The sequence below is a fragment of the Pseudochaenichthys georgianus genome, chromosome 3 (assembly GCF_902827115.2).
Source record: "Pseudochaenichthys georgianus chromosome 3, fPseGeo1.2, whole genome shotgun sequence".
In the NCBI taxonomy this organism is placed as follows: domain Eukaryota; kingdom Metazoa; phylum Chordata; class Actinopteri; order Perciformes; family Channichthyidae; genus Pseudochaenichthys; species Pseudochaenichthys georgianus.
This window is the reverse complement of record NC_047505.1, coordinates 11,196,618-11,219,597: the sequence shown is the minus strand read 5'-3', so window position 1 is coordinate 11,219,597 and position 22,980 is coordinate 11,196,618. Positions and strand designations below refer to the sequence as shown.

General features: G+C 48.6%; 1 protein-coding gene across 1 annotated transcript in view; it reads right to left on the bottom strand.

The window, feature by feature from the left end:
- LOC117462655 (dynein axonemal heavy chain 5-like) overlaps window positions 1–22,980 on the bottom strand; it is a 112,591-nt gene that overhangs the window by 82,248 nt on the left and 7,363 nt on the right. Inside the window, 1 exon segment of the mRNA XM_034104922.2 lies at window positions 1,686–1,867. Within this exon segment, the coding sequence (XP_033960813.1) occupies window positions 1,686–1,867 (182 nt within the window).

Genomic DNA, 22,980 nt, shown 5'->3' with positions numbered 1-22,980 from the left:
AGACCAGCCACTCGGACAGCTGCTGCAACAATAGGTTTGCATAACCAAAGAATGTCTGCACAAACTGTCAGAAACCGTCTCAGGGAAGCTCATCTGCATGCTCGTCGTCCTCATCGGGGTCTCGACCTGACTCCGGTTCGTCGTAACCGACTTGAGTGGGCAAATGCTCACATTCGATGGCGTCTGGCACGTTGGAGAGGTGTTCTCTTCACGGATGAATCCCGGTTTTCACTGTTCAGGGCAGATGGCAGACAGCGTGTGTGGCGTCATGTGGGTGAGCGGTTTTCTGATGTCAATGTTGTGAATCGAGTGGCCCATGGTGGTGGTGGGGTTATGGTATGGGCAGGCGTATGTTATGGACGACGAACACATGTGCATTTTATTGATGGCATTGTGAATGCACAGAGATACCGTGACGAGATCCTGAGGTCCATTGTTGTGCCATTCATCCACGACCATCACCTCATGTTGCAGCATGATAATGCACGGCCCCATGTTGCAAAGATCTGTACACAATTCCTGGAGGCTGAAAACATCCCAGTTCTTGCATGGCCAGCATACTCACCGGACATGTCACCCATTGAGCATGTTTGGGATGCTCTGGATCGGCGTATACGACAGCGTGTTCCAGTTCCTGCCAATATCCAGCAACTTCGCACAGCCATTGAAGAGGAGTGGACCAACATTCCACAGGCCACAATCAACAACCTGATCAACTCTATGCCAAGGAGATGTGTTGCACTGCGTGAGGCAAATGGTGATCACACCAGATACTGACTGGTTTTCGGACACCCCCAGACCCCCCAATAAAGCAAAACTGCACGTTTCAGAGTGGCCTTTTATTGTGGCCAGCCTAAGGCACACCTGTGCAATAATCATGCTGTCTAATCAGCATCTTGATATGCCACACCTGTGAGGTGGGATGGATTATCTCGGCAAAGGAGAAGTGCTCACTATCACAGATGTTTTCAGATTTGTGAACAATATTTGAGATAAATGGTTATTTTGTGTATATAGAAAATGTTTTAGATCTTTGAGTTCATCTCATGAAAAATGGGAGCAAAAACAAAAGTGTTGCATTTATATTTTTGTTCAGTGTAGAAGCCATTGAACAAAATCCAGACTATTGAATTAAAATATTACTATTCTAATAAAAGAGAAAAAGCACCAAATCATCTCAAAATAGGTGTGTCCTAGTCATCCAGTGTAGTAATGCAGTGCACTCCGGTGCTCATAGCTACATTTACAAACACACCTGCAATTATTCAGTTTCCCTTTTTGTAGTAATGTTGTGTCCATTTTTTGTTGTAATGCCTCTTTATCATTTTATTCATTTGTTGATGAAGGCCGAGGGGCCTGCTTAGTTTTTCATCCATGCTCACAGTGTTATCCTGATTGGACCAGTCTATTCACTGGTATCATGCTGGGACCAGTCTAATTCACTGGCATCATGCTGGGACCAGTCTAATTCACTGGTATCCTGCTGGGACCAGTCTAATTAACTGGTATCCTGCTGGGACCAGTCTATTCACTGGTATCCTGCTGGGACCAGTCTAATTCACTGGTATCCTGCTGGGACCAGTCTATTCACTGGTATCCTGCTGGGACCAGTCTAATTCACTGGTATCCTGCTGGGACCAGTCTATTCACTGGTATCCTGTCTGACAGTGGTGCAGTCCTTGTACCTGCTGAGGTCCCAGATGCGGGCCACGCCCTGCGACAGGAAGCTCCTGCAGGTGGTGATCATCTGGTTAGTGACCTTGAGCAGCAGTGAGGTCATCCTCTCTGAGGTGTTGTAGTACTGTGATATGGTGTGGATCATCCTGATGCTGCTCATCAGACGGGGGATATGCTCCAGCAACCGGGTCTGTCAGAGCCACAGAGAGAGAGAAGGAAGGTGAAGAGATCAACATTCAAAATAAAACATTCAATTTTTTTACATGGCTTTTTCTTGTACATAACTGACACAAAATGTGGAAGAAAATAAAGAAAGCCATTTAAATGCAATTCTTCGGTTTGAATGAATAGTTTTGCAGTGTGTGTGTGTGTGTGTGTGTGTGTGTGTGTGGTCTAGCATTACTATACTTGTGGGGACCTACATCTGTTTACATAGTCACGTGTGGGGACTGGCTTCCCTTATGGGGACAAATTGGAGGTCCCCATGAGGGGAATCATTCATTTTAGGGTGAAGACTTGGTTAAGTTTAGGATTAGGGTTAGGGTAAGGGTTAGGGTTAGGCACGTGTTGGTTATGGTTAAGGTTAGGATAAGTCTCCAGGAAATGCATGTAAGTCAATGTAATGTCCCCTGAAGTGATGTATACATGGTGTGTGTGTGTGTGTGTGTGTGTGTGTGTGTGTGTCATAGTCTGCTCCATCATTCACCAGTAGTTTTCCATTCACCTGTCTCACCTGTTTTCCACACCCACTCGTTAACTCACTCTCTTTCTCTTCTGCACCCATTAGCTTCTGCCAGTATTTAAACTCGCACCTGACACACACTCTTTGCCAGATTGTACTTTGCCTCATGCTTGTCTCTCCCGCGTTCAACACTAGATTGCCTACCCGGTTCCGACCCTGCCTGTCCCCGACCTGCCTGCTCTGCCTGTTTCCTGATCCTGCCTGTCCCTCGACTATCCTGCCTGGCCTGTTATCCGACCCTGCCTGTATCCACGCTGACCGCCTCGCTTACTCCCTGACCCTCTGCCTGTCCCTGACTCACCTTCTGCCCGCTGTCCTCCGGTGCGTTATACTGCCCGGTTGGTATTCCTCCGATCCAGTGGAATCTCCAATAAAGGATATTACCAATTCTCCTTGGTTTCTCGAGTGCTGCATTTGGGTTCTCCTTAAGACTGTGACAGAACAATCTGGCCAGAACATGGACCCAGCGCACTCCTCTTCACCAAGAGACCGTTTCGAGAGAGTTGAGGACGCTCTCCAGAGGCAGGAAGCCTCGATAGCCGCCCTGGCCACCGAGGCTCATCATGCTACATCTTCACATGACCAGACGCTAACCTATTTAGCTGCGCAGCTACAGCAGCTAACGGCTACTGTGCAGCAGCTAGTGGCAGGAGTGGCTGCTCCAGCGCCTCTTCCTATGCTGTCGACACCCGCTTCTGCATCACCTCTGATGGGATTTACCCCGGAGCCTCGGGTGGGAACTCCGGAGCGCTACGCCGGGGAACCGGAGGGTTGCAGCCCGTTTCTTACGAACTGTTCTATCCTGTTTGCACTGCAGCCACACACTTTCGCTTCTGAAGCTGCTCGTGTGGCGTTCACGGTCAATCATTTGACTGGGAAAGCCCGACTGTGGGGCACAGCGGAATGGGAGCAACAAACACCCGCCTGCTCTTCGTTCCCCGCTTTTTCTGCGCAGCTGCGCAAGGTGTTTGGACCCGTGTCTCTGGGTCCAGACGCTACAGGAGGACTATTGAACCTGAGCCAGGGTAATGGATCTATAGTGGATTATGCCATTGAGTTTCGCACCCGGAGCCGCCTCAGCAACTGGAATTCTGCAGCCCAGTGTGACGCCTATCTGCGTGGGTTGGCGGATTACATCAAAGATGAGCTTGTGTCGTTTGATTTGCCCAATTCACTGGATGGGTTGATTGAACTGACTTCCGCATGGATCGGCGCATCCAGACACGGAGACGGGAGCGACGATCGGCGGAAGTTCAACATGCCTGGGCGCCCCGACGTCCGAGTTTGGCTGCGACTCCTCACCTCACTCCAGATGAGCCCATGCAGGTGGGTCGCACCAACCTCACTTTGGAGGAACGTGAGCATCGCAGACGTCGTAACCTGTGTCTCTACTGCGGCCGGGCCGGCCATTTCGTTTCTCACTGCCCGGTAAAAGGCAAGGCTCAGCAGTAATGGGGAACATACTGGTGAGCCAAACCCCTGGATTTGTTCCCACTCAGAGACCATTGAGCCACGCCAGGTTGCTATTGCCGGATAGCTCTCAGGCTCTTGCAGTTTTTATTGACTCTGGTTCGGACGCGAGTATTATGGATGAAGAGCTTATGCTGCAGTTGGGTATAGACCGGGTTCCCTTATCTCGCCCCAGTTCCAGCCAACGCCTTAGACGGTCACCTGCTGGGACAGTGACTCATCAGACTGTACCCGTTCACATGCTCCTGTCTGGGAACCATCACGAGACTATTCAGTTTCATGTTCTCCGGTCTCCACATATCCCGCTTATCCTGGGTTACCCATGGCTCCGCCGCCACAACCCTAACATTGACTGGGAGACGGGAGCCATTTTGGGATGGAGCCCCTCTTGTCATCAGATCTGTCTGAAACAGGCTGCCGCGCCTCAACGCTCGGGGAACCCCAGCCAAGTTCTGGATGTTACAGGAGTTCCACCGGAATATCTGGACTTCAAGGAAGTATTCAGCAAGTCGAGGGCTACTTCCCTACCACCACACCGGCCCTACGACTGTGCCATCGACCTGCATCCGGCACCAGCCCTCCCAGGGGTCGATTGTACTCCCTGTCTGCTCCGGAAAGAGTTTCCATGGAGACTTATATCAATGACGCTCTGGCGGCTGGGATTATTCGCCCGTCCTCATCACCTGCTGGCGCAGGGTTCTTCTTTGTAGAGAAGAAAGACAAGACCCTAAGGCCCTGTATCGACTTTCGGGGTCTTAATAACATTACAATCAAGAATCGATACCCACTGCCTCTTATCTCTTCTGCATTTGAGTTGTTGCAGGGAGCAACCATATTCACGAAGCTGGACTTGCGTAACGCGTACCACTTGGTACGTATTCGCGAGGGGGATGAGTGGAAGACCGCCTTCAACACCACCTCGGGGCACTACGAGTACCTAGTCATGCCTTTTGGGCTTACCAACGCCCCTGCAGTATTCCAGGCGTTGGTAAATGATGTGCTCCGAGACATGTTGGACCGACACGTGTTTGTTTACTTGGATGACATCCTGATCTTTTCCAAGACACTGAAAGAACACGTGCACCACGTCCAGGCGGTTCTCAGGAGATTACTCGAGAACTCGCTGTTTGTTTAAAACGGAGAAGTGCGAGTTTCACACATCCTCTGTCTCTTTTCTGGGATACATCGTGGGACAAGGGAGCATCGAGATGGATCCTGCCAAGGTTGATGCAGTCACTTCCTGGCCGGTTCCAGATTCCCGGAAGCGGCTACAACAGTTCCTCGGGTTCGCCAACTTCTACCGGAGGTTCATTCGTGGATACAGTACCTTGGCCGCTCCTCTCACAGCCCTGACCTCCTCTAAGGTCATGTTCCAGTGGTCCTCCTCGGCTGAGGAGGCATTCCAGAACCTTAAGGCGAGGTTCACCTCCGGCCCCATCCTCCGAGTACCCGATCCTGTAAGACAGTTTTGTTTTGGAGGTGGATGCTTCTGATATGGGGGTGGGAGCCATCCTGTCTCAGCGAGCAATGGACAGCCAAAAACTCCATCCCTGTGCTTTCTTTTCAAAGCGTTTGACTCCAGCGGAAAGGAATTATGATGTGGGAAACCGGGAGCTGCTAGCAGTGAAGTTGGCTCTGGAGGAGTGGCGTCACTGGCTCGAGGGGACCAGTCAACCTTTCCTGGTGTGGACCGACCACAAGAATTTGGAGTACATCCGGTCGGCCCGCAGACTGAATTCCCGACAAGCTAGATGGGCCCTTTTCTTCACTCGGTTCAATTTCTCCCTCTCCTACCGCCCTGGTTCTCGGAACATTAAGGCTGACGCTCTTTCTCGTCAGTTTGGAGAGGGAGGTAACATTCCCAGGGGCTTGGACACCATCCTTCCGACTTCTCAGCTCGTCGCCCGCCCTCATCTGGGAGGTGGAGGAGAGGGTCAAGGCTGCCCAGCAGGACCAGCCGGGACCCAGTGCCTGTCCTCCGAACCGCCTGTTCGTTCCGCAGACGTTGAGGTCTGATGTTCTCCAGTTGGCTCATAACTCCAGACTCACCTGCCATCCTGGGATCCAACGCACATGGGAGGTAGTCCAGCAAAGGTTCTGGTGGGCAACACTTAAGGAGGACACCAGGGAATTTGTTAATGCCTGCCCCGTTTGCAATCAGAACAAGTCTTCTCACCAAGCTCCTGCTGGTCTCCTACGACCTCTGCCTATCCCTCATCGCCCCTGGTCTCACATTTCTTTGGACTTTGTTACTGGTCTGCCACCGTCCAACGGACACACTGCCATCTTGACGGTGGTAGACCGATTCAGTAAGATGGCTCATTTTGTGCCGATACCCAAGCTCCCCTCAGCTAAAGAGACGGCAGAGCTGGTCCTGCTCCATGTGTTCCGGCTCCATGGGCTGCCTACTGATGTGTTTCCGATCGTGTTCCTCAATTTACCTCGGTGTTCTTGGAGGGAATTCTGCACGCTCCTTGGGGCCACTGGTCAGTCTGTCATCCGGTTTCATCCGCAGTCCAACGGTCAGACAGAAAGAAAGAACCAGGAGATGGAGACAACCTTACGATGTATAGTCTCCAAGAACCCAGCGGCCCTGGGCTAAACAGCTGCTCTGGGTCGAGTACGCCCACAACACTCTGGGCAGTTCGGCCACCAAGCTGTCCCATTTCAGTGTGCTTACGGGCTTCAACCCCCTCTGTTTCCGGCCCTGGAGAGGGAGGTTACCTGTCCGTCCGTCCAGGCTTTCATCCGTCGTTGTCGACAGACCTGGAATCAAGCCCGGAGAACCTCTCGTCTGTTCGGCCAACCGGTAACGCCTCCTCTGCCAACCGCCGACCGTTCTGAAGCACCTGTCTACCAGGTGGGGCCAAAAGGTATGGCTTTCCTCCCGGGATATTCCTTTACGGGTGGATTCAAAGAACTTGCACCTAAATTCATTGGACCGTTTGAGATTGTCAGAATAATCAATCCCGCAGCAGTAAGGCTAAGACTGCCTCGGACTCTGCGGATCCATCCCACCTTCCACGTTTCCAGGATCAAACCTGTCCGAGAGAGTGCCTTGGTTCCTGCGATCCCTCCCCCACCACCCCCCGGATGATTGACGGCGGGCCTACGTACACTCTCCGACGACTTCTTCGTTCCCGTCGCAGAGGAAGAGGAGTCCAGTACCTGGTGGACTGGAAGGGTTACGGCCCTGAGGAGAGGTGTTGGGTTCCAGCTCGTCATGTGTTGAGACCCCCGGCTCATCAGGGAGTTCCATCGGCGTAATCCCGAGCAAACCGTCTAAGACCGTCACGTTGACGGGCAGAGACACAGGGAGAGTCTCTCCTCTTACCGTCAGCTCGTCAGAGGAGGACAGCGAGGGGCAGGCTTCTGATGAGGATGCAGATTCCCACAGGGGGCAGGAGAGGGAGGCGGAAAGAACTTTTTCAGATGAGTACTAATCCCACCTCCCACCTTCATCTGTAGATTAGCATTTAGGGACGTCAGGAGCCGTCCATTAAGGGGGGGGTTCTGTCATAGTCTGCTCCATCATTCACCAGTAGTTTTCCATTCACCTGTCTCACCTGTTTTCCACACCCACTCGTTAACTCACTCTCTTTCTCTTCTGCACCCATTAGCTTCTGCCAGTATTTAAACTCGCACCTGACACACTCTTTGCCAGATTGTACTTTGCCTCATGCTTGTCTCTCCCGCGTTCAACACTAGATTGCCTACCCGGTTCCGACCCTGCCTGTCCCCGACCTGCCTGCTCTGCCTGTTTCCTGATCCTGCCTGTCCCTCGACTATCCTGCCTGGCCTGTTATCCGACCCTGCCTGTATCCACGCTGACCGCCTCGCTTACTCCCTGACCCTCTGCCTGTCCCTGACTCACCTTCTGCCCGCTGTCCTCCGGTGCGTTATACTGCCCGGTTGGTATTCCTCCGATCCAGTGGAATCTCCAATAAAGGATATTACCAATTCTCCTTGGTTTCTCGAGTGCTGCATTTGGGTTCTCCTTAAGACTGTGACAGTGTGTGTGTGTCAGGGTATATGCAGGAATCCTGAGTCAAATGTAATACCTTTTAAGACCTTTTTAAGACCCTTTCCATACATTTAAGACCTCATCGCAACTTCGGAGTTCTAACCGGTTACATTGGCGACACACTTTAATCTCACATTTACTATTGATTGTAGATAGCACAACTAAAACAGAGTGCAGACAGACTACTCTCCACAATGAACTTCCACCCCTCCCTGTGAAGGTCAGGGTTAATGCAGCATGCTGCTTTGTTGCTTCTGTGTTCTTTCATTCCAGTAGAACTCCTCAGAAACCATTAGAAACCAAGTATTTGACCAATAAACAAAACAATTGACAAAACTTTGAAATATTAAATATTAAACTTCATGAGCTTCAGCGGGGTAATGGCCATATGAGCTCCCTCACAAATACCCAGGGGTTAAATTGGGCTGGGGCTTGTCCGGGGCTAAGCCCGGCACAGAGGACGATGCTCTTGACGTCATCCCCCCACACATTTGTCATATGTTTACAAAAAACAATATTATGGTTAGAGACTTTTCTCGGTCTTAATATAGACTATATTTAGGTAGATATGTGTTGACCTTACTTTAAAATAGCAGATCTCTGTGACCGGATATAGTTTTGGCTTAGACCCCCGGCCCCACGAGGGGGCCTCATACAGAAAAATGCAAATGCAAAAAGTAGTACATATGCCAGGCAAAAAGTAGTACATATCCAGGCCTGTAAGTGGCGCTGCTGCCGCCACAAAATATCACCAAAAGCAGCGAAGAACACCCCCGGAGCATGGTTTGTCATGGTCGCACTTCTGTTTATTCTCCGCGGTGGACGGCGTGTTCTCCTGCTGTATATTTCTCAGGTAGTCCACCAGCAGATTAAACCCCCACCCCTCCCCACAGAGCGGAGCAAGGCAACGAAACTTCAAATAAGAAGCAGCATTTTATGGCACGCTATGCATGGGGCCGCCTTGAGGGGGTTTCCCGACATGTTGTTTCAGGAAATTAAAGGGTGTTACATGTTGTCGTTGCATGTGGACCCTTCTTAATTACTTGGAAAAAGGCCGTTCAATACTTTTTAATAGCCTATAAATTTTCGCTAAATTGATTATCAACTTTAATATACTTTTAAGACCCCGCGGACACCCTGGTGTGTGTGTGTGTGTGTGTGTGTGTGTGTGTGTGTGTGTGTGTGTGTGTGTGTGTGTGTGTGTGTCAAAAGCAAATGGGATGTTTGCATTGTTTTTTGCAGAAATAGGCCCCTTGAAGGATATTGACAGGTTTTATTTAGTAGTATATTCTTCAAATAAGGAAACCAGTTTCATGATTTTTGAAGTAAAACGTCAGACAGTATAATGATTAAGAAAATAAATATGTTCATCCACATAAATACATATTCTCACATATAAATTGTTTTGTATTCCACACATTATGGCGGTTAATGTAAACATGGTGCTTACATTAACCACAATGCAACTTCCGAGAGTCGTTTGTGAGATTAGATAGAATTTTATTTTATTTTTTATGTTCTTGTGTCAGCAACATTTTCGTCTTTAATTTTTTTCTTCTATGAATAAGAATTGCACTTTCCCTAAACTTTAAATCTACTACCCCAGAATAAACATATGGACATGGTTTACTATTTAAAAAAAAAAGTGCAAATCTATTAGGAACCTATCCATGTGAACATATTTTAAGTGGAGGTGGACCTCAAATCCTCTAGGGGGGTACCCGGTAAGATTTTTTTTTTTAAATGTTGGACTTAAATGCATCAATCTGGTGCATTTTGAGGGGGAAATAAAGGGACTAGATCCATATGAAACAGAACTGTATACATTTTAAATAATCATAAAATCATAAGTACATGGCCATAACCAATAACATACCATATCCAATATGAAAAACATTTGAAACTTGTTTTATTATTTGTTTTGGTTCATTTATAGTTGTGAGTGTGTCTGGGCTCCTGACCAGCCTCGCCTGTCTCCCCCCTGCTCCTCTTTGAGGCAGCATCAAGACTAGATTTAGCTCTCAACATGTTTTTAAAGTTTATCTTACCTTTTTTCAACCTAGGTAAACTTTTTTTTGTTATTATTCATGCAGATGTTTACTAATCAATCCCCCTTCAATGGAATATGTACATAAATGGTGACCAAACCGTTTGAGACCCACTGAGAACTTAGACTCAGCGTTTCTCAAAGTGTGGGGCGCGCCCCACTGGTGGGGCGCAGAGATGTGATAGTGGGTCGCGGAAAAAAAAAAAAAATTAAAAAAAAAATTCTAATATTTTTTTCATTTTTTTTCACATTTATTTATTATTTATACACTGGTGTAATATCAAAACAACGGACCGCCCGGGGTGCAAATGTATCAATGAAAAGCGACCCTCTACCACACAAAACAACACCTGTAGATAACCCAATTTGTGTTCTTTGAAATTGAAAGGATATTGCATTGTGTTTGTTACTTTCGTTGACAGTTGTTATTGCTATGGAAACAAGAAACGTTTCACAGCGGGCGGAACTTGTCATAAAGTCCGCGATAATAAAGCCCACCCATTTAGAGGGAATATGATTGGTCAATTGTACTGTCATTTGACATTACTCTCGTTCAGTTACTATAGCTGGCCCTCTGTGAACTCACAGCAGGACGTCCAATCAGCTCCTGTCTTCACAGACTCGCAGAGAGGAGCTTCTTTCATTTAACCCTTCACATTCAAACAGAAACTCAATAGGCAGATTCAAAGGATTTATTTCTTTGGAAATGTTATTTTAAATACATTTAATCAAGTTATTTTTGGTAAAACTATTGACAAATATTACTAAAAAATATTTTAAAAAAATATATAAAGAAAATATAATTTGTTTTAATGTTTTTAAATATTATTTTGTAGAATATCTTAGGCCCTCAGAGACAGGCTCGCCACTGGTAAAAATCTCTCATACACACGTGTGAAACGCTCTCACAGACACACACAACAGCGTTGCAGTCGGGAAGAAAAGCAATGTGGAGCGAGAGAGCGAGAGAGCAAGAGAGAGAGCACACCTTTATCTATTTAATAAAGTAAGAAATCATTCCAATGTGTACTATAGGACAGTAACAAGTTTAAAAGGAGAGTGATTAGTCAAATATGCATAAATAAAAAGAAAGAATGCTAACTAGGTAACATAAGATAAGAATAAACAAGTTTAAATGATTGTTGTGATCATATTCTAAAGATGTTTGGATTATTGAAAAGTATACAGCTCCCTTTCATCTGAGTGTTGAGAGCTGTATCCATAAATTCATGTTGGGCTCAAAGTATCGCTGCTCGATTATGGCAAAAATCATAATCTCGATTATTTGGGTCAATAATTGATATCACGATTATTAAAAACGATTAACCATTTACTTTGAAAAACATCAATTTATTGATGAAAATAATTTGAAAAGTATGTTTTTAACACTTGATTACCCTGAACTTTAAGTATAATTCAACTGAAAAACCTATTTAAAAAATAAATAAAATCGTTTTATTTCGATTATGTTGTTTTCATAATCGTTGCACGCCAAAATCGTAATTGCGATTAAAATACGATTTAATTGAGCAGCCCTAGCTCAAAGTGCACCAGATTGATGCATTCAACTTCAACATTTAAAAAAAATCTTCCTCGGGGTGCATGCCCCAGGACCCTCGAGGATGTGACGTCCACCACCAAATAAAGCAGGTTAAAATAATTAAATTGCATACATTTTATTTTAGTAAACACTGAAAACGAGTCCCACAGACCCAAACAGCACTCAAAGGTTAAGGTAGCATATAATAATGTTAAAATGTGCTAAATATATACACTGCAAAAAAACAAAAAAGAGGAGTAAAAGTTACGGAGCCCTGGAGGGTTCATTGAGAGAAAAATAAATAAAACGTGGCCACGCTTTAGTAACTCGTGCGCACGAGTTACTAAAGCGTGCGCACGAGTTACTAAAGCGTGCACACGAGTTAATAAAGCATGACCTCGTTTTATTTAAATTGAGGGATTCCTGTCCGTGACTCACAGAATCTGCTGCCCACAGCTGTTTTATAGAAGGAAAACATCCTTCACTTTATGAAATCTCTGTGGCACCAGTGGCCTGTACTACGAAGCAGGAATTGCTATTTACACTATTCATTCATGAAGTATGACGCTGCGCTGTCAGCATGCGTCTCCATGTTTGTGATTGGTCAAATGTTGGACAGAGAAACCCTGGTTGATTTGCTGAGTTGATAACCAGCTTCGTAGGACCGCTTAGCGACATCGCGTTTGTTAGGGTTAGTTAAGCCGGGTAATCAAACATATCCAGGGTCTGTTGAACTGGCTTCGTCGTACAGGGCACTGGAGGCAGTAACGTGTAATTCAGCAGAATCTAGAAGAGCAGCACCAGCTGCAAAGAGCGGTGCCTTTTACGGTTTACTTCACTGCGTTGCCCTTCATTAGAACCGCTGGATAGAGATCGAGGCTGCTACGTTTAACCACACACACCTCTACACACATCGAACTACCAGAGTATTCCCCCTCGTTTTATGAAGGATATGTCCTGTCACCGGGGCGCATGCTGTGTGTGTGTGTGTCTGTGTGTGTGTGTGTGTGTGTGTGTGTGTGTGTGTGTGTGTGTGTGTGTGTGTGTGTGTGTGTGCTCAGCTCCGCTCTGTGTGTGGGTGTTCGGTGTGTTTGTGTGTGTCCGACACCCCCGACATTTGTTTTCAAATTACCACGAACAGTAATTTACACAAATCTGGTTCTCCATAGTTGTATGTGTATTCCCAAATGAAAGAAATTCGTTTAATCTTAATCTCGATGTGCTATAGTCCTGCCGGAGTGCACCGGAACGAACGATACTATCATAAACAAATGCCCACACACACACAAACGAGGCCACGCTTTAGTAACTCGTGCGCACGGCTTTAGTAACTCGTGCGCACAGCTTTAGTAAACTCGTGCGCACGAGTTACTAAAGCGTGCGCACGAGTTACTAAAGCGTGCGCACGTTTATTTATTTTTCTCTCTGTGAACCCTCCAGGGCTCCGTAAAAAGTAGCTCACGACTTGTTTTATTTTTTGAAAGTAACCCTCATCCTAAAAAAGGTTGGAGACCCCTGTCATAGAACGATACATTTGACAATTTTAAGCTTGGCCTACCATTTTATTGGAGCGATGAGGAACAGGTGGGGCTTGAAAAGGCCCACCTGTTCAAAGTGGGGAATGACAGAAAAAGTTTTGAGAACCACTGACTTAGACTAAGTTAACTATCTAAACACTCAAGAGAGTCCTTTACCTCACCTGAGCTGTAGTTATCACACTCTCAGGTGAGGTAAAGGACTCTCCTCCACCCAGGGGCGGTTCTAGGGGGGGGGGGGGGCAGGGGGGCCAGTGCCCCCCTAACACTGACCTCTGACCCCCCTGTGGCCCCCCCAACAATGAAAAGTGTTTTGTTTTTTTAAATGTATATTTTCTGGTACTCGGTTTGCTAAAAACCGCAGGATTGTGTTGCTGTAATGTGAGATTGTGCAGACACACTTATGTAAAGTAGAGATGTAACTGTTCATTGCCTTTATTTTTATATAAATATGGTGTGAGTGCAAACATTGCACTATAACTTAAGCTGAAGCTAACAATAATAACTATAAGATCTATCTGAAATAAATAAGTGTACTGAAACAATACCAATAACTGTATTGCATTGTTTTCTTATGCACAATTACTTCATACTGTCTATTTCTCTTTTTCGTCCTGCATTTATTGTGCCCCCCTCACACAATAACTGGCCCCCCAGTGGCCCCCCCAGTCAAATTGGTCTAGAACCGCCACTGCCTCCACCTTGTTGACAGCTCATGATATCCGTTAGCGCAGTTAGCTAGCACCAGATGCTAACAACAAAACACGTAACCGGTGCGCGCGTTTTCTCTCTCGCTCGCACCCGCTACACACACCACACACACACCCTCCCGAGCTTGAATGACACACAGAGACCAATCGAGGGCATTAGTATGATCTGTATGAAAGTGGCCATGTCGGCAGGCCACATTATGTAGACAGCCAGTCACCCTCTGTGAGACAGAGTCAGACCCACATTTGTGCAGCGTTGCGTTCACAATACATACAAAAAACAAAATTCCTCAGGCCAGCATGCCACTTAGCAGACCAGGCCATCGGAAACCTCCCGGTCCTCCCGATGGCCAGTCCGGGGCCTGCCTCTACCGCTCCAAGAGTGAGCTGCTCTAAATATCTGAATGGGAACATTCCGACATAACCCGATATCACTGGTTCATGACATACACTGAACAAAAATATAAATGCAACACTTTTGTTTTTGCTCCCATTTTTCATGAGATGAACTCAAAGATCTAAAACATTTTCTATATACACAACATAACCATTTCTCTCAAATATTGTTCACAAATCTGAAAACATCTGTGATAGTGAGCACTTCTCCTTTGCCGAGATAATCCATCCCACCTCACAGGTGTGGCATATCAAGATGCTGATTAGACAGCATGATTATTGCACAGGTGTGCCTTAGGCTGACCACAATAAAAGGCCACTCTAAATTGTTCAGTTTTATCACACAGCACAATGCCACAGATGTCGCAAGTTTTGAGGGAGCGTGCAATTGGCATGCTGACAGCAGGAATGTCCACCAGAGCTGTTGCCCGTGAATCGAGTGTCCATTTCTCTACCATAAGCCGTCTCCAAAGGCGTTTCAGAGAATTTGGCAGTACATCCAACCGGCCTCACAACCGCAGACCACGTGTAACCACACCAGCCCAGGACCTCCACATCCAGCATGTTCACCTCCAAGATCGTCTGAGACCAGCCACTCGGACAGCTGCTGCAACAATAGGTTTGCATAACCAAAGAATGTCTGCACAAACTGTCAGAAACCGTCTCAGGGAAGCTCATCTGCATGCTCGTCGTCCTCATCGGGGTCTCGACCTGACTCCGGTTCGTCGTAACCGACTGAGTGGGCAAATGCTCACATTCGATGGCGTCTGGCACGTTGGAGAGGTGTTCTCTTCACGGATGAATCCCGGTTTTCACTGTTCAGGGCAGATGGCAGACAGCGTGTGTGGCGTCATGTGGGTGAGCGGTTTTCTGATGTCAATGTTGTGAATCGAGTGGCCCATGGTGGTGGTGGGGTTATGGTATGGGCAGGCGTATGTTATGGACGACGAACACATGTGCATTTATTGATGGCATTGTGAATGCACAGAGATACCGTGACGAGATCCTGAGGTCCATTGTTGTGCCATTCATCCACGACCATCACCTCATGTTGCAGCATGATAATGCACGGCCCCATGTTGCAAAGATCTGTACACAATTCCTGGAGGCTGAAAACATCCCAGTTCTTGCATGGCCAGCATACTCACCGGACATGTCACCCATTGAGCATGTTTGGGATGCTCTGGATCGGCGTATACGACAGCGTGTTCCAGTTCCCTGCCAATATCCAGCAACTTCGCACAGCCATTGAAGAGGAGTGGACCAACATTCCACAGGCCACAATCAACAACCTGATCAACTCTATGCCAAGGAGATGTGTTGCACTGCGTGAGGCAAATGGTGATCACACCAGATACTGACTGGTTTTCGGACACCCCCAGACCCCCCAATAAAGCAAAACTGCACGTTTCAGAGTGGCCTTTTATTGTGGCCAGCCTAAGGCACACCTGTGCAATAATCATGCTGTCTAATCAGCATCTTGATATGCCACACCTGTGAGGTGGGATGGATTATCTCGGCAAAGGAGAAGTGCTCACTATCACAGATGTTTTCAGATTTGTGAACAATATTTGAGATAAATGGTTATTTGTGTATATAGAAAATGTTTTAGATCTTTGAGTTCATCTCATGAAAAATGGGAGCAAAAACAAAAGTGTTGCATTTATATTTTTGTTCAGTGTAGAAGCCATTGAACAAAATCCAGACTATTGAATTAAAATATTACTATTCTAATAAAAGAGAAAAAGCACCAAATCATCTCAAAATAGGTGTGTCCTAGTCATCCAGTGTAGTAATGCAGTGCACTCCGGTGCTCATAGCTACATTTACAAACACACCTGCAATATTCAGTTTCCCTTTTTGTAGTAATGTGTGTCCATTTTTTGTTGTAAGTGCCTCTTTATCATTTTATTCATTGTTGATGAAGGCCGAGGGGCCTGCTTGTTTTTCATCCATGCTCACAGTGTTATCCTGATTGGACCAGTCTATTCACTGGTATCATGCTGGGACCAGTCTAATTCACTGGCATCATGCTGGGACCAGTCTAATTCACTGGTATCCTGCTGGGACCAGTCTAATTAACTGGTATCCTGCTGGGACCAGTCTATTCACTGGTATCCTGCTGGGACCAGTCTAATTCACTGGTATCCTGCTGGGACCAGTCTATTCACTGGTATCCTGCTGGGACCAGTCTAATTCACTGGTATCCTGCTGGGACCAGTCTATTCACTGGTATCCTGTCCTGACAGTGGTGCAGTCCTTGTACCTGCTGAGGTCCAGATGCGGGCACGCCCTGCGACAGGAAGCTCCTGCAGGTGGTGATCATCTGGTTAGTGACCTTGAGCAGCAGTGAGGTCATCCTCTCTGAGGTGTTGTAGTACTGTGATATGGTAGTGGATCATCCTGATGCTGCTCATCAGACGGGGGGATATGCTCCAGCAACCGGGTCTTCAGAGCCACAGAGAGAAGAAGGAAGGTGAAGAGATCAACATTCAAAATAAAACATTCAATTTTTTACATGGCTTTTTCTTGTACATAACTGACACAAAATGTGGACAGAAAATAAAGAAAGCCATTTAAATGCAATTTCTTCGGTTTGAATGAATAGTTTTGCAGTGTGTGTGTGTGTGTGTGTGGTGTGTGTGGTCTAGCATTACTATACTTGTGGGGACCTACATCTGTTTACATAGTCACGTGTGGGACTGGCTTTCCCTTATGGGGACAAATTGGAGGGTCCCCATGAGGGGAATCATTCATTTAGGGTGAAGACTTGGTTAAGTTTAGGATTAGGGTTAGGGTAAGGGTTAGGGTTAGGCACGTGTTGGTTATGGCTAAGGTTAGGATAAGTCTCCAGGAATGCATGTAAGTCAATGTAATGTCCCCTGAAGTGATGAATACATGGTGTGTGTGTGTGTGTGTGTGTGTGTGTGTGTGTGTCATAGTCTGCTCATCATTCACCAGTAGTTTTCCATTCACCTGTCTCACCTGTTTTCCACACCCACTCGTTAACTCACTCTCTTTCTCTTCTGCACCCCATTAGCTTCTGCCAGTATTTAAACTCGCACCTGACACACACTCTTTGCCAGATTGTACTTTGCCTCATGCTTGTCTCTCCCGCGTTCAACACTAGATTGCCTACCCGGTTCCGACCCTGCCTGTCCCCGACCTGCCTGCTCTGCCTGTTTCCTGATCCTGCCTGTCCCTCGACTATCCTGCCTGGACCTGTTATCCGACCCTGCCTGTATCCACGCTGACCGCCTCGCTTACTCCCTGACCCTCTGCCTGTCCCTGACTCACCTTCTGCCCGCTGTCCTCCGGTGCGTTATACTGCCCGGTTGGTATTCCTCCGATCCAGTGGAATCTCCAATAAGGATATTACCAATTCTCCTTGGTTTCTCGAGTGCTGCATTTGGGTTCTCCTTAAGACTGTGACAGAACAATCTGGCCAGAACATGGACCCAGCGCACTCCTCTTCACCAAGAGACCGTTTCGAGAGAGTTGAGGACGCTCTCCAGAGGCAGGAAGCCTCGATAGCCGCCCTGGCCACCGAGGCTCATCATGCTACATCTTCACATGACCAGACGCTAACCTATTTAGCTGCTGCAGCTACAGCAGCTAACGGCTACTGTGCAGCAGCTAGTGGCAGGAGTGGCTGCTCCAGCGCCTCTTCCTATGCTGTCGACACCCGCTTCTGCATCACCTCTGATGGATTTACCCCGGAGCCTCGGGTGGGAACTCCGGAGCGCTACGCCGGGGAACCGGAGGGTTGCAGCCCGTTTCTTACGAACTGTTCTATCCTGTTTGCACTGCAAGCCACACACTTTCGCTTCTGAAGCTGCTCGTGTGGCGTTCACGGTCAATCATTTGACTGGGAAAGCCCGACTGTGGGGCACAGCGGAATGGGAGCAACAAACACCCGCCTGCTCTTCGTTCCCCGCTTTTTCTGCGCAGCTGCGCAAGGTGTTTGGACCCGTGTCTCTGGGTCCAGACGCTACAGGAGGACTATTGAACCTGAGCCAGGGTAATGGATCTATAGTGGATTATGCCATTGAGTTTCGCACCCGGAGCCGCCTCAGCAACTGGAATTCTGCAGCCCAGTGTGACGCCTATCTGCGTGGGTTGGCGGATTACATCAAAGATGAGCTTGTGTCGTTTGATTTGCCCAATTCACTGGATGGGTTGATTGAACTGACTTCCCGCATGGATCGGCGCATCCAGACACGGAGACGGGAGCGACGATCGGCGGAAGTTCAACATGCCTGGGCGCCCCGACGTCCGAGTTTGGCTGCGACTCCTCACCTCACTCCAGATGAGCCCATGCAGGTGGGTCGCACCAACCTCACTTTGGAGGAACGTGAGCATCGCAGACGTCGTAACCTGTGTCTCTACTGCGGCCGGGCCGGCCATTTCGTTTCTCACTGCCCGGTAAAAGGCAAGGCTCAGCAGTAATGGGGAACATACTGGTGAGCCAAACCCCTGGATTTGTTCCCACTCAGAGACCATTGAGCCACGCCAGGTTGCTATTGCCGGATAGCTCTCAGGCTCTTGCAGTTTTTATTGACTCTGGTTCGGACGCGAGTATTATGGATGAAGAGCTTATGCTGCAGTTGGGTATAGACCGGGTTCCCTTATCTCGCCCAGTTCCAGCCAACGCCTTAGACGGTCACCTGCTGGGGACAGTGACTCATCAGACTGTACCCGTTCACATGCTCCTGTCTGGGAACCATCACGAGACTATTCAGTTTCATGTTCTCCGGTCTCCACATATCCCGCTTATCCTGGGTTACCCATGGCTCCGCCGCCACAACCCTAACATTGACTGGGAGACGGGAGCCATTTTGGGATGGAGCCCCTCTTGTCATCAGATCTGTCTGAAACAGGCTGCCGCGCCTCAACGCTCGGGGAACCCCAGCCAAGTTCTGGATGTTACAGGAGTTCCACCGGAATATCTGGACTTCAAGGAAGTATTCAGCAAGTCGAGGGCTACTTCCCTACCACCACACCGGCCCTACGACTGTGCCATCGACCTGCATCCCGGCACCAGCCCTCCCAGGGGTCGATTGTACTCCCTGTCTGCTCCGGAAAGAGTTTCCATGGAGACTTATATCAATGACGCTCTGGCGGCTGGGATTATTCGCCCGTCCTCATCACCTGCTGGCGCAGGGTTCTTCTTTGTAGAGAAGAAAGACAAGACCCTAAGGCCCTGTATCGACTTTCGGGGTCTTAATAACATTACAATCAAGAATCGATACCCACTGCCTCTTATCTCTTCTGCATTTGAGTTGTTGCAGGGAGCAACCATATTCACGAAGCTGGACTTGCGTAACGCGTACCACTTGGTACGTATTCGCGAGGGGGATGAGTGGAAGACCGCCTTCAACACCACCTCGGGGCACTACGAGTACCTAGTCATGCCTTTTGGGCTTACCAACGCCCCTGCAGTATTCCAGGCGTTGGTAAATGATGTGCTCCGAGACATGTTGGACCGACACGTGTTTGTTTACTTGGATGACATCCTGATCTTTTCCAAGACACTGAAAGAACACGTGCACCACGTCCAGGCGGTTCTCAGGAGATTACTCGAGAACTCGCTGTTTGTTAAAACGGAGAAGTGCGAGTTTCACACATCCTCTGTCTCTTTTCTGGGATACATCGTGGGACAAGGGAGCATCGAGATGGATCCTGCCAAGGTTGATGCAGTCACTTCCTGGCCGGTTCCAGATTCCCGGAAGCGGCTACAACAGTTCCTCGGGTTCGCCAACTTCTACCGGAGGTTCATTCGTGGATACAGTACCTTGGCCGCTCCTCTCACAGCCCTGACCTCCTCTAAGGTCATGTTCCAGTGGTCCTCCTCGGCTGAGGAGGCATTCCAGAACCTTAAGGCGAGGTTCACCTCCGGCCCCATCCTCCGAGTACCCGATCCTGTAAGACAGTTTGTTTTGGAGGTGGATGCTTCTGATATGGGGGTGGGAGCCATCCTGTCTCAGCGAGCAATGGACAGCCAAAAACTCCATCCCTGTGCTTTCTTTTCAAAGCGTTTGACTCCAGCGGAAAGGAATTATGATGTGGGAAACCGGGAGCTGCTAGCAGTGAAGTTGGCTCTGGAGGAGTGGCGTCACTGGCTCGAGGGGACCAGTCAACCTTTCCTGGTGTGGACCGACCACAAGAATTTGGAGTACATCCGGTCGGCCCGCAGACTGAATTCCCGACAAGCTAGATGGGCCCTTTTCTTCACTCGGTTCAATTTCTCCCTCTCCTACCGCCCTGGTTCTCGGAACATTAAGGCTGACGCTCTTTCTCGTCAGTTTGGAGAGGGAGGTAACATTCCCAGGGGCTTGGACACCATCCTTCCGACTTCTCAGCTCGTCGCCGCCCTCATCTGGGAGGTGGAGGAGAGGGTCAAGGCTGCCCAGCAGGACCAGCCGGGACCCAGTGCCTGTCCTCCGAACCGCCTGTTCGTTCCGCAGACGTTGAGGTCTGATGTTCTCCAGTTGGCTCATAACTCCAGACTCACCTGCCATCCTGGGATCCAACGCACATGGGAGGTAGTCCAGCAAAGGTTCTGGTGGGCAACACTTAAGGAGGACACCAGGGAATTTGTTAATGCCTGCCCCGTTTGCAATCAGAACAAGTCTTCTCACCAAGCTCCTGCTGGTCTCCTACGACCTCTGCCTATCCCTCATCGCCCCTGGTCTCACATTTCTTTGGACTTTGTTACTGGTCTGCCACCGTCCAACGGACACACTGCCATCTTGACGGTGGTAGACCGATTCAGTAAGATGGCTCATTTTGTGCCGATACCCAAGCTCCCCTCAGCTAAAGAGACGGCAGAGCTGGTCCTGCTCCATGTGTTCCGGCTCCATGGGCTGCCTACTGATGTGGTTTCCGATCGTGGTCCTCAATTTACCTCGGTGTTCTGGAGGGAATTCTGCACGCTCCTTGGGGCCACGGTCAGTCTGTCATCCGGTTTCCATCCGCAGTCCAACGGTCAGACAGAAAGAAAGAACCAGGAGATGGAGACAACCTTACGATGTATAGTCTCCAAGAACCCAGCGGCCTGGGCTAAACAGCTGCTCTGGGTCGAGTACGCCCACAACACTCTGGTCAGTTCGGCCACCAAGCTGTCCCCATTTCAGTGTGCTTACGGGCTTCAACCCCCTCTGTTTCCGGCCCTGGAGAGGGAGGTTACCTGTCCGTCCGTCCAGGCTTTCATCCGTCGTTGTCGACAGACCTGGAATCAAGCCCGGAGAACTCTCGTCTGTTCGGCCAACCGGTACGCCTCCTCTGCCAACCGCCGACGTTCTGAAGCACCTGTCTACCAGGTGGGCCAAAAGGTATGGCTTTCCTCCCGGGATATTCCTTTACGGGTGGATTCAAAGAAACTTGCACCTAAATTCATTGGACCGTTTGAGATTGTCAGAATAATCAATCCCGCAGCAGTAAGGCTAAGACTGCCTCGGACTCTGCGGATCCATCCCACCTTCCACGTTTCCAGGATCAAACCTGTCCGAGAGAGTGCCTTGGTTCCTGCGATCCCTCCCCCACCACCCCCCCGGATGATTGACGGCGGGCCTACGTACACTCTCCGACGACTTCTTCGTTCCCGTCGCAGAGGAAGAGGAGTCCAGTACCTGGTGGACTGGAAGGGTTACGGCCCTGAGGAGAGGTGTTGGGTTCCAGCTCGTCATGTGTTGGACCCCCGGCTCATCAGGGAGTTCCATCGGCGTAATCCCGAGCAACCGTCTAAGACCGTCACGTTGACGGGCAGAGACACAGGGAGAGTCTCTCCTCTTACCGTCAGCTCGTCAGAGGAGGACAGCGAGGGGCAGGCTTCTGATGAGGATGCAGATTCCCACAGGGGGCAGGAGAGGGAGGCGGAAAGAACTTTTTCAGATGAGTACTAATCCCACCTCCCACCTTCATCTGTAGATTAGCATTTAGGGACGTCAGGAGCCGTCCATTAAGGGGGGGGTTCTGTCATAGTCTGCTCCATCATTCACCAGTAGTTTTCCATTCACCTGTCTCACCTGTTTTCCACACCCACTCGTTAACTCACTCTCTTTCTCTTCTGCACCCATTAGCTTCTGCCAGTATTTAAACTCGCACCTGACACACACTCTTTGCCAGATTGTACTTTGCCTCATGCTTGTCTCTCCCGCGTTCAACACTAGATTGCCTACCCGGTTCCGACCCTGCCTGTCCCCGACCTGCCTGCTCTGCCTGTTTCCTGATCCTGCCTGTCCCTCGACTATCCTGCCTGGCCTGTTATCCGACCCTGCCTGTATCCACGCTGACCGCCTCGCTTACTCCCTGACCCTCTGCCTGTCCCTGACTCACCTTCTGCCCGCTGTCCTCCGGTGCGTTATACTGCCCGGTTGGTATTCCTCCGATCCAGTGGAATCTCCAATAAAGGATATTACCAATTCTCCTTGGTTTCTCGAGTGCTGCATTTGGGTTCTCCTTAAGACTGTGACAGTGTGTGTGTGTCAGGGTATATGCAGGAATCCTGAAGTCAAATGTAATACCTTTTAAGACCTTTTTTAAGACCCTTTCCATACATTTTAAGACCTCATCGCAACTTCGAGTTCTAACCGGTTACATTGGCGACACACTTTATCTCACATTTACTATTGATTGTAAGATAGCACAACTAAACAGAGTGCAGACAGACTACTCTCCACATGAACTTCCACCTCCCTGTGAAGGTCAGGGTTAATGCAGCATGCTGCTTTGTTGCTTCTGTGTTCTTTCATTCCAGTAGAACTCCTCAGAAACCATTAGAAACCAGTATTTGACCAATAAACAAAACAATTGACAAAACTTTGAAATATTAAATATT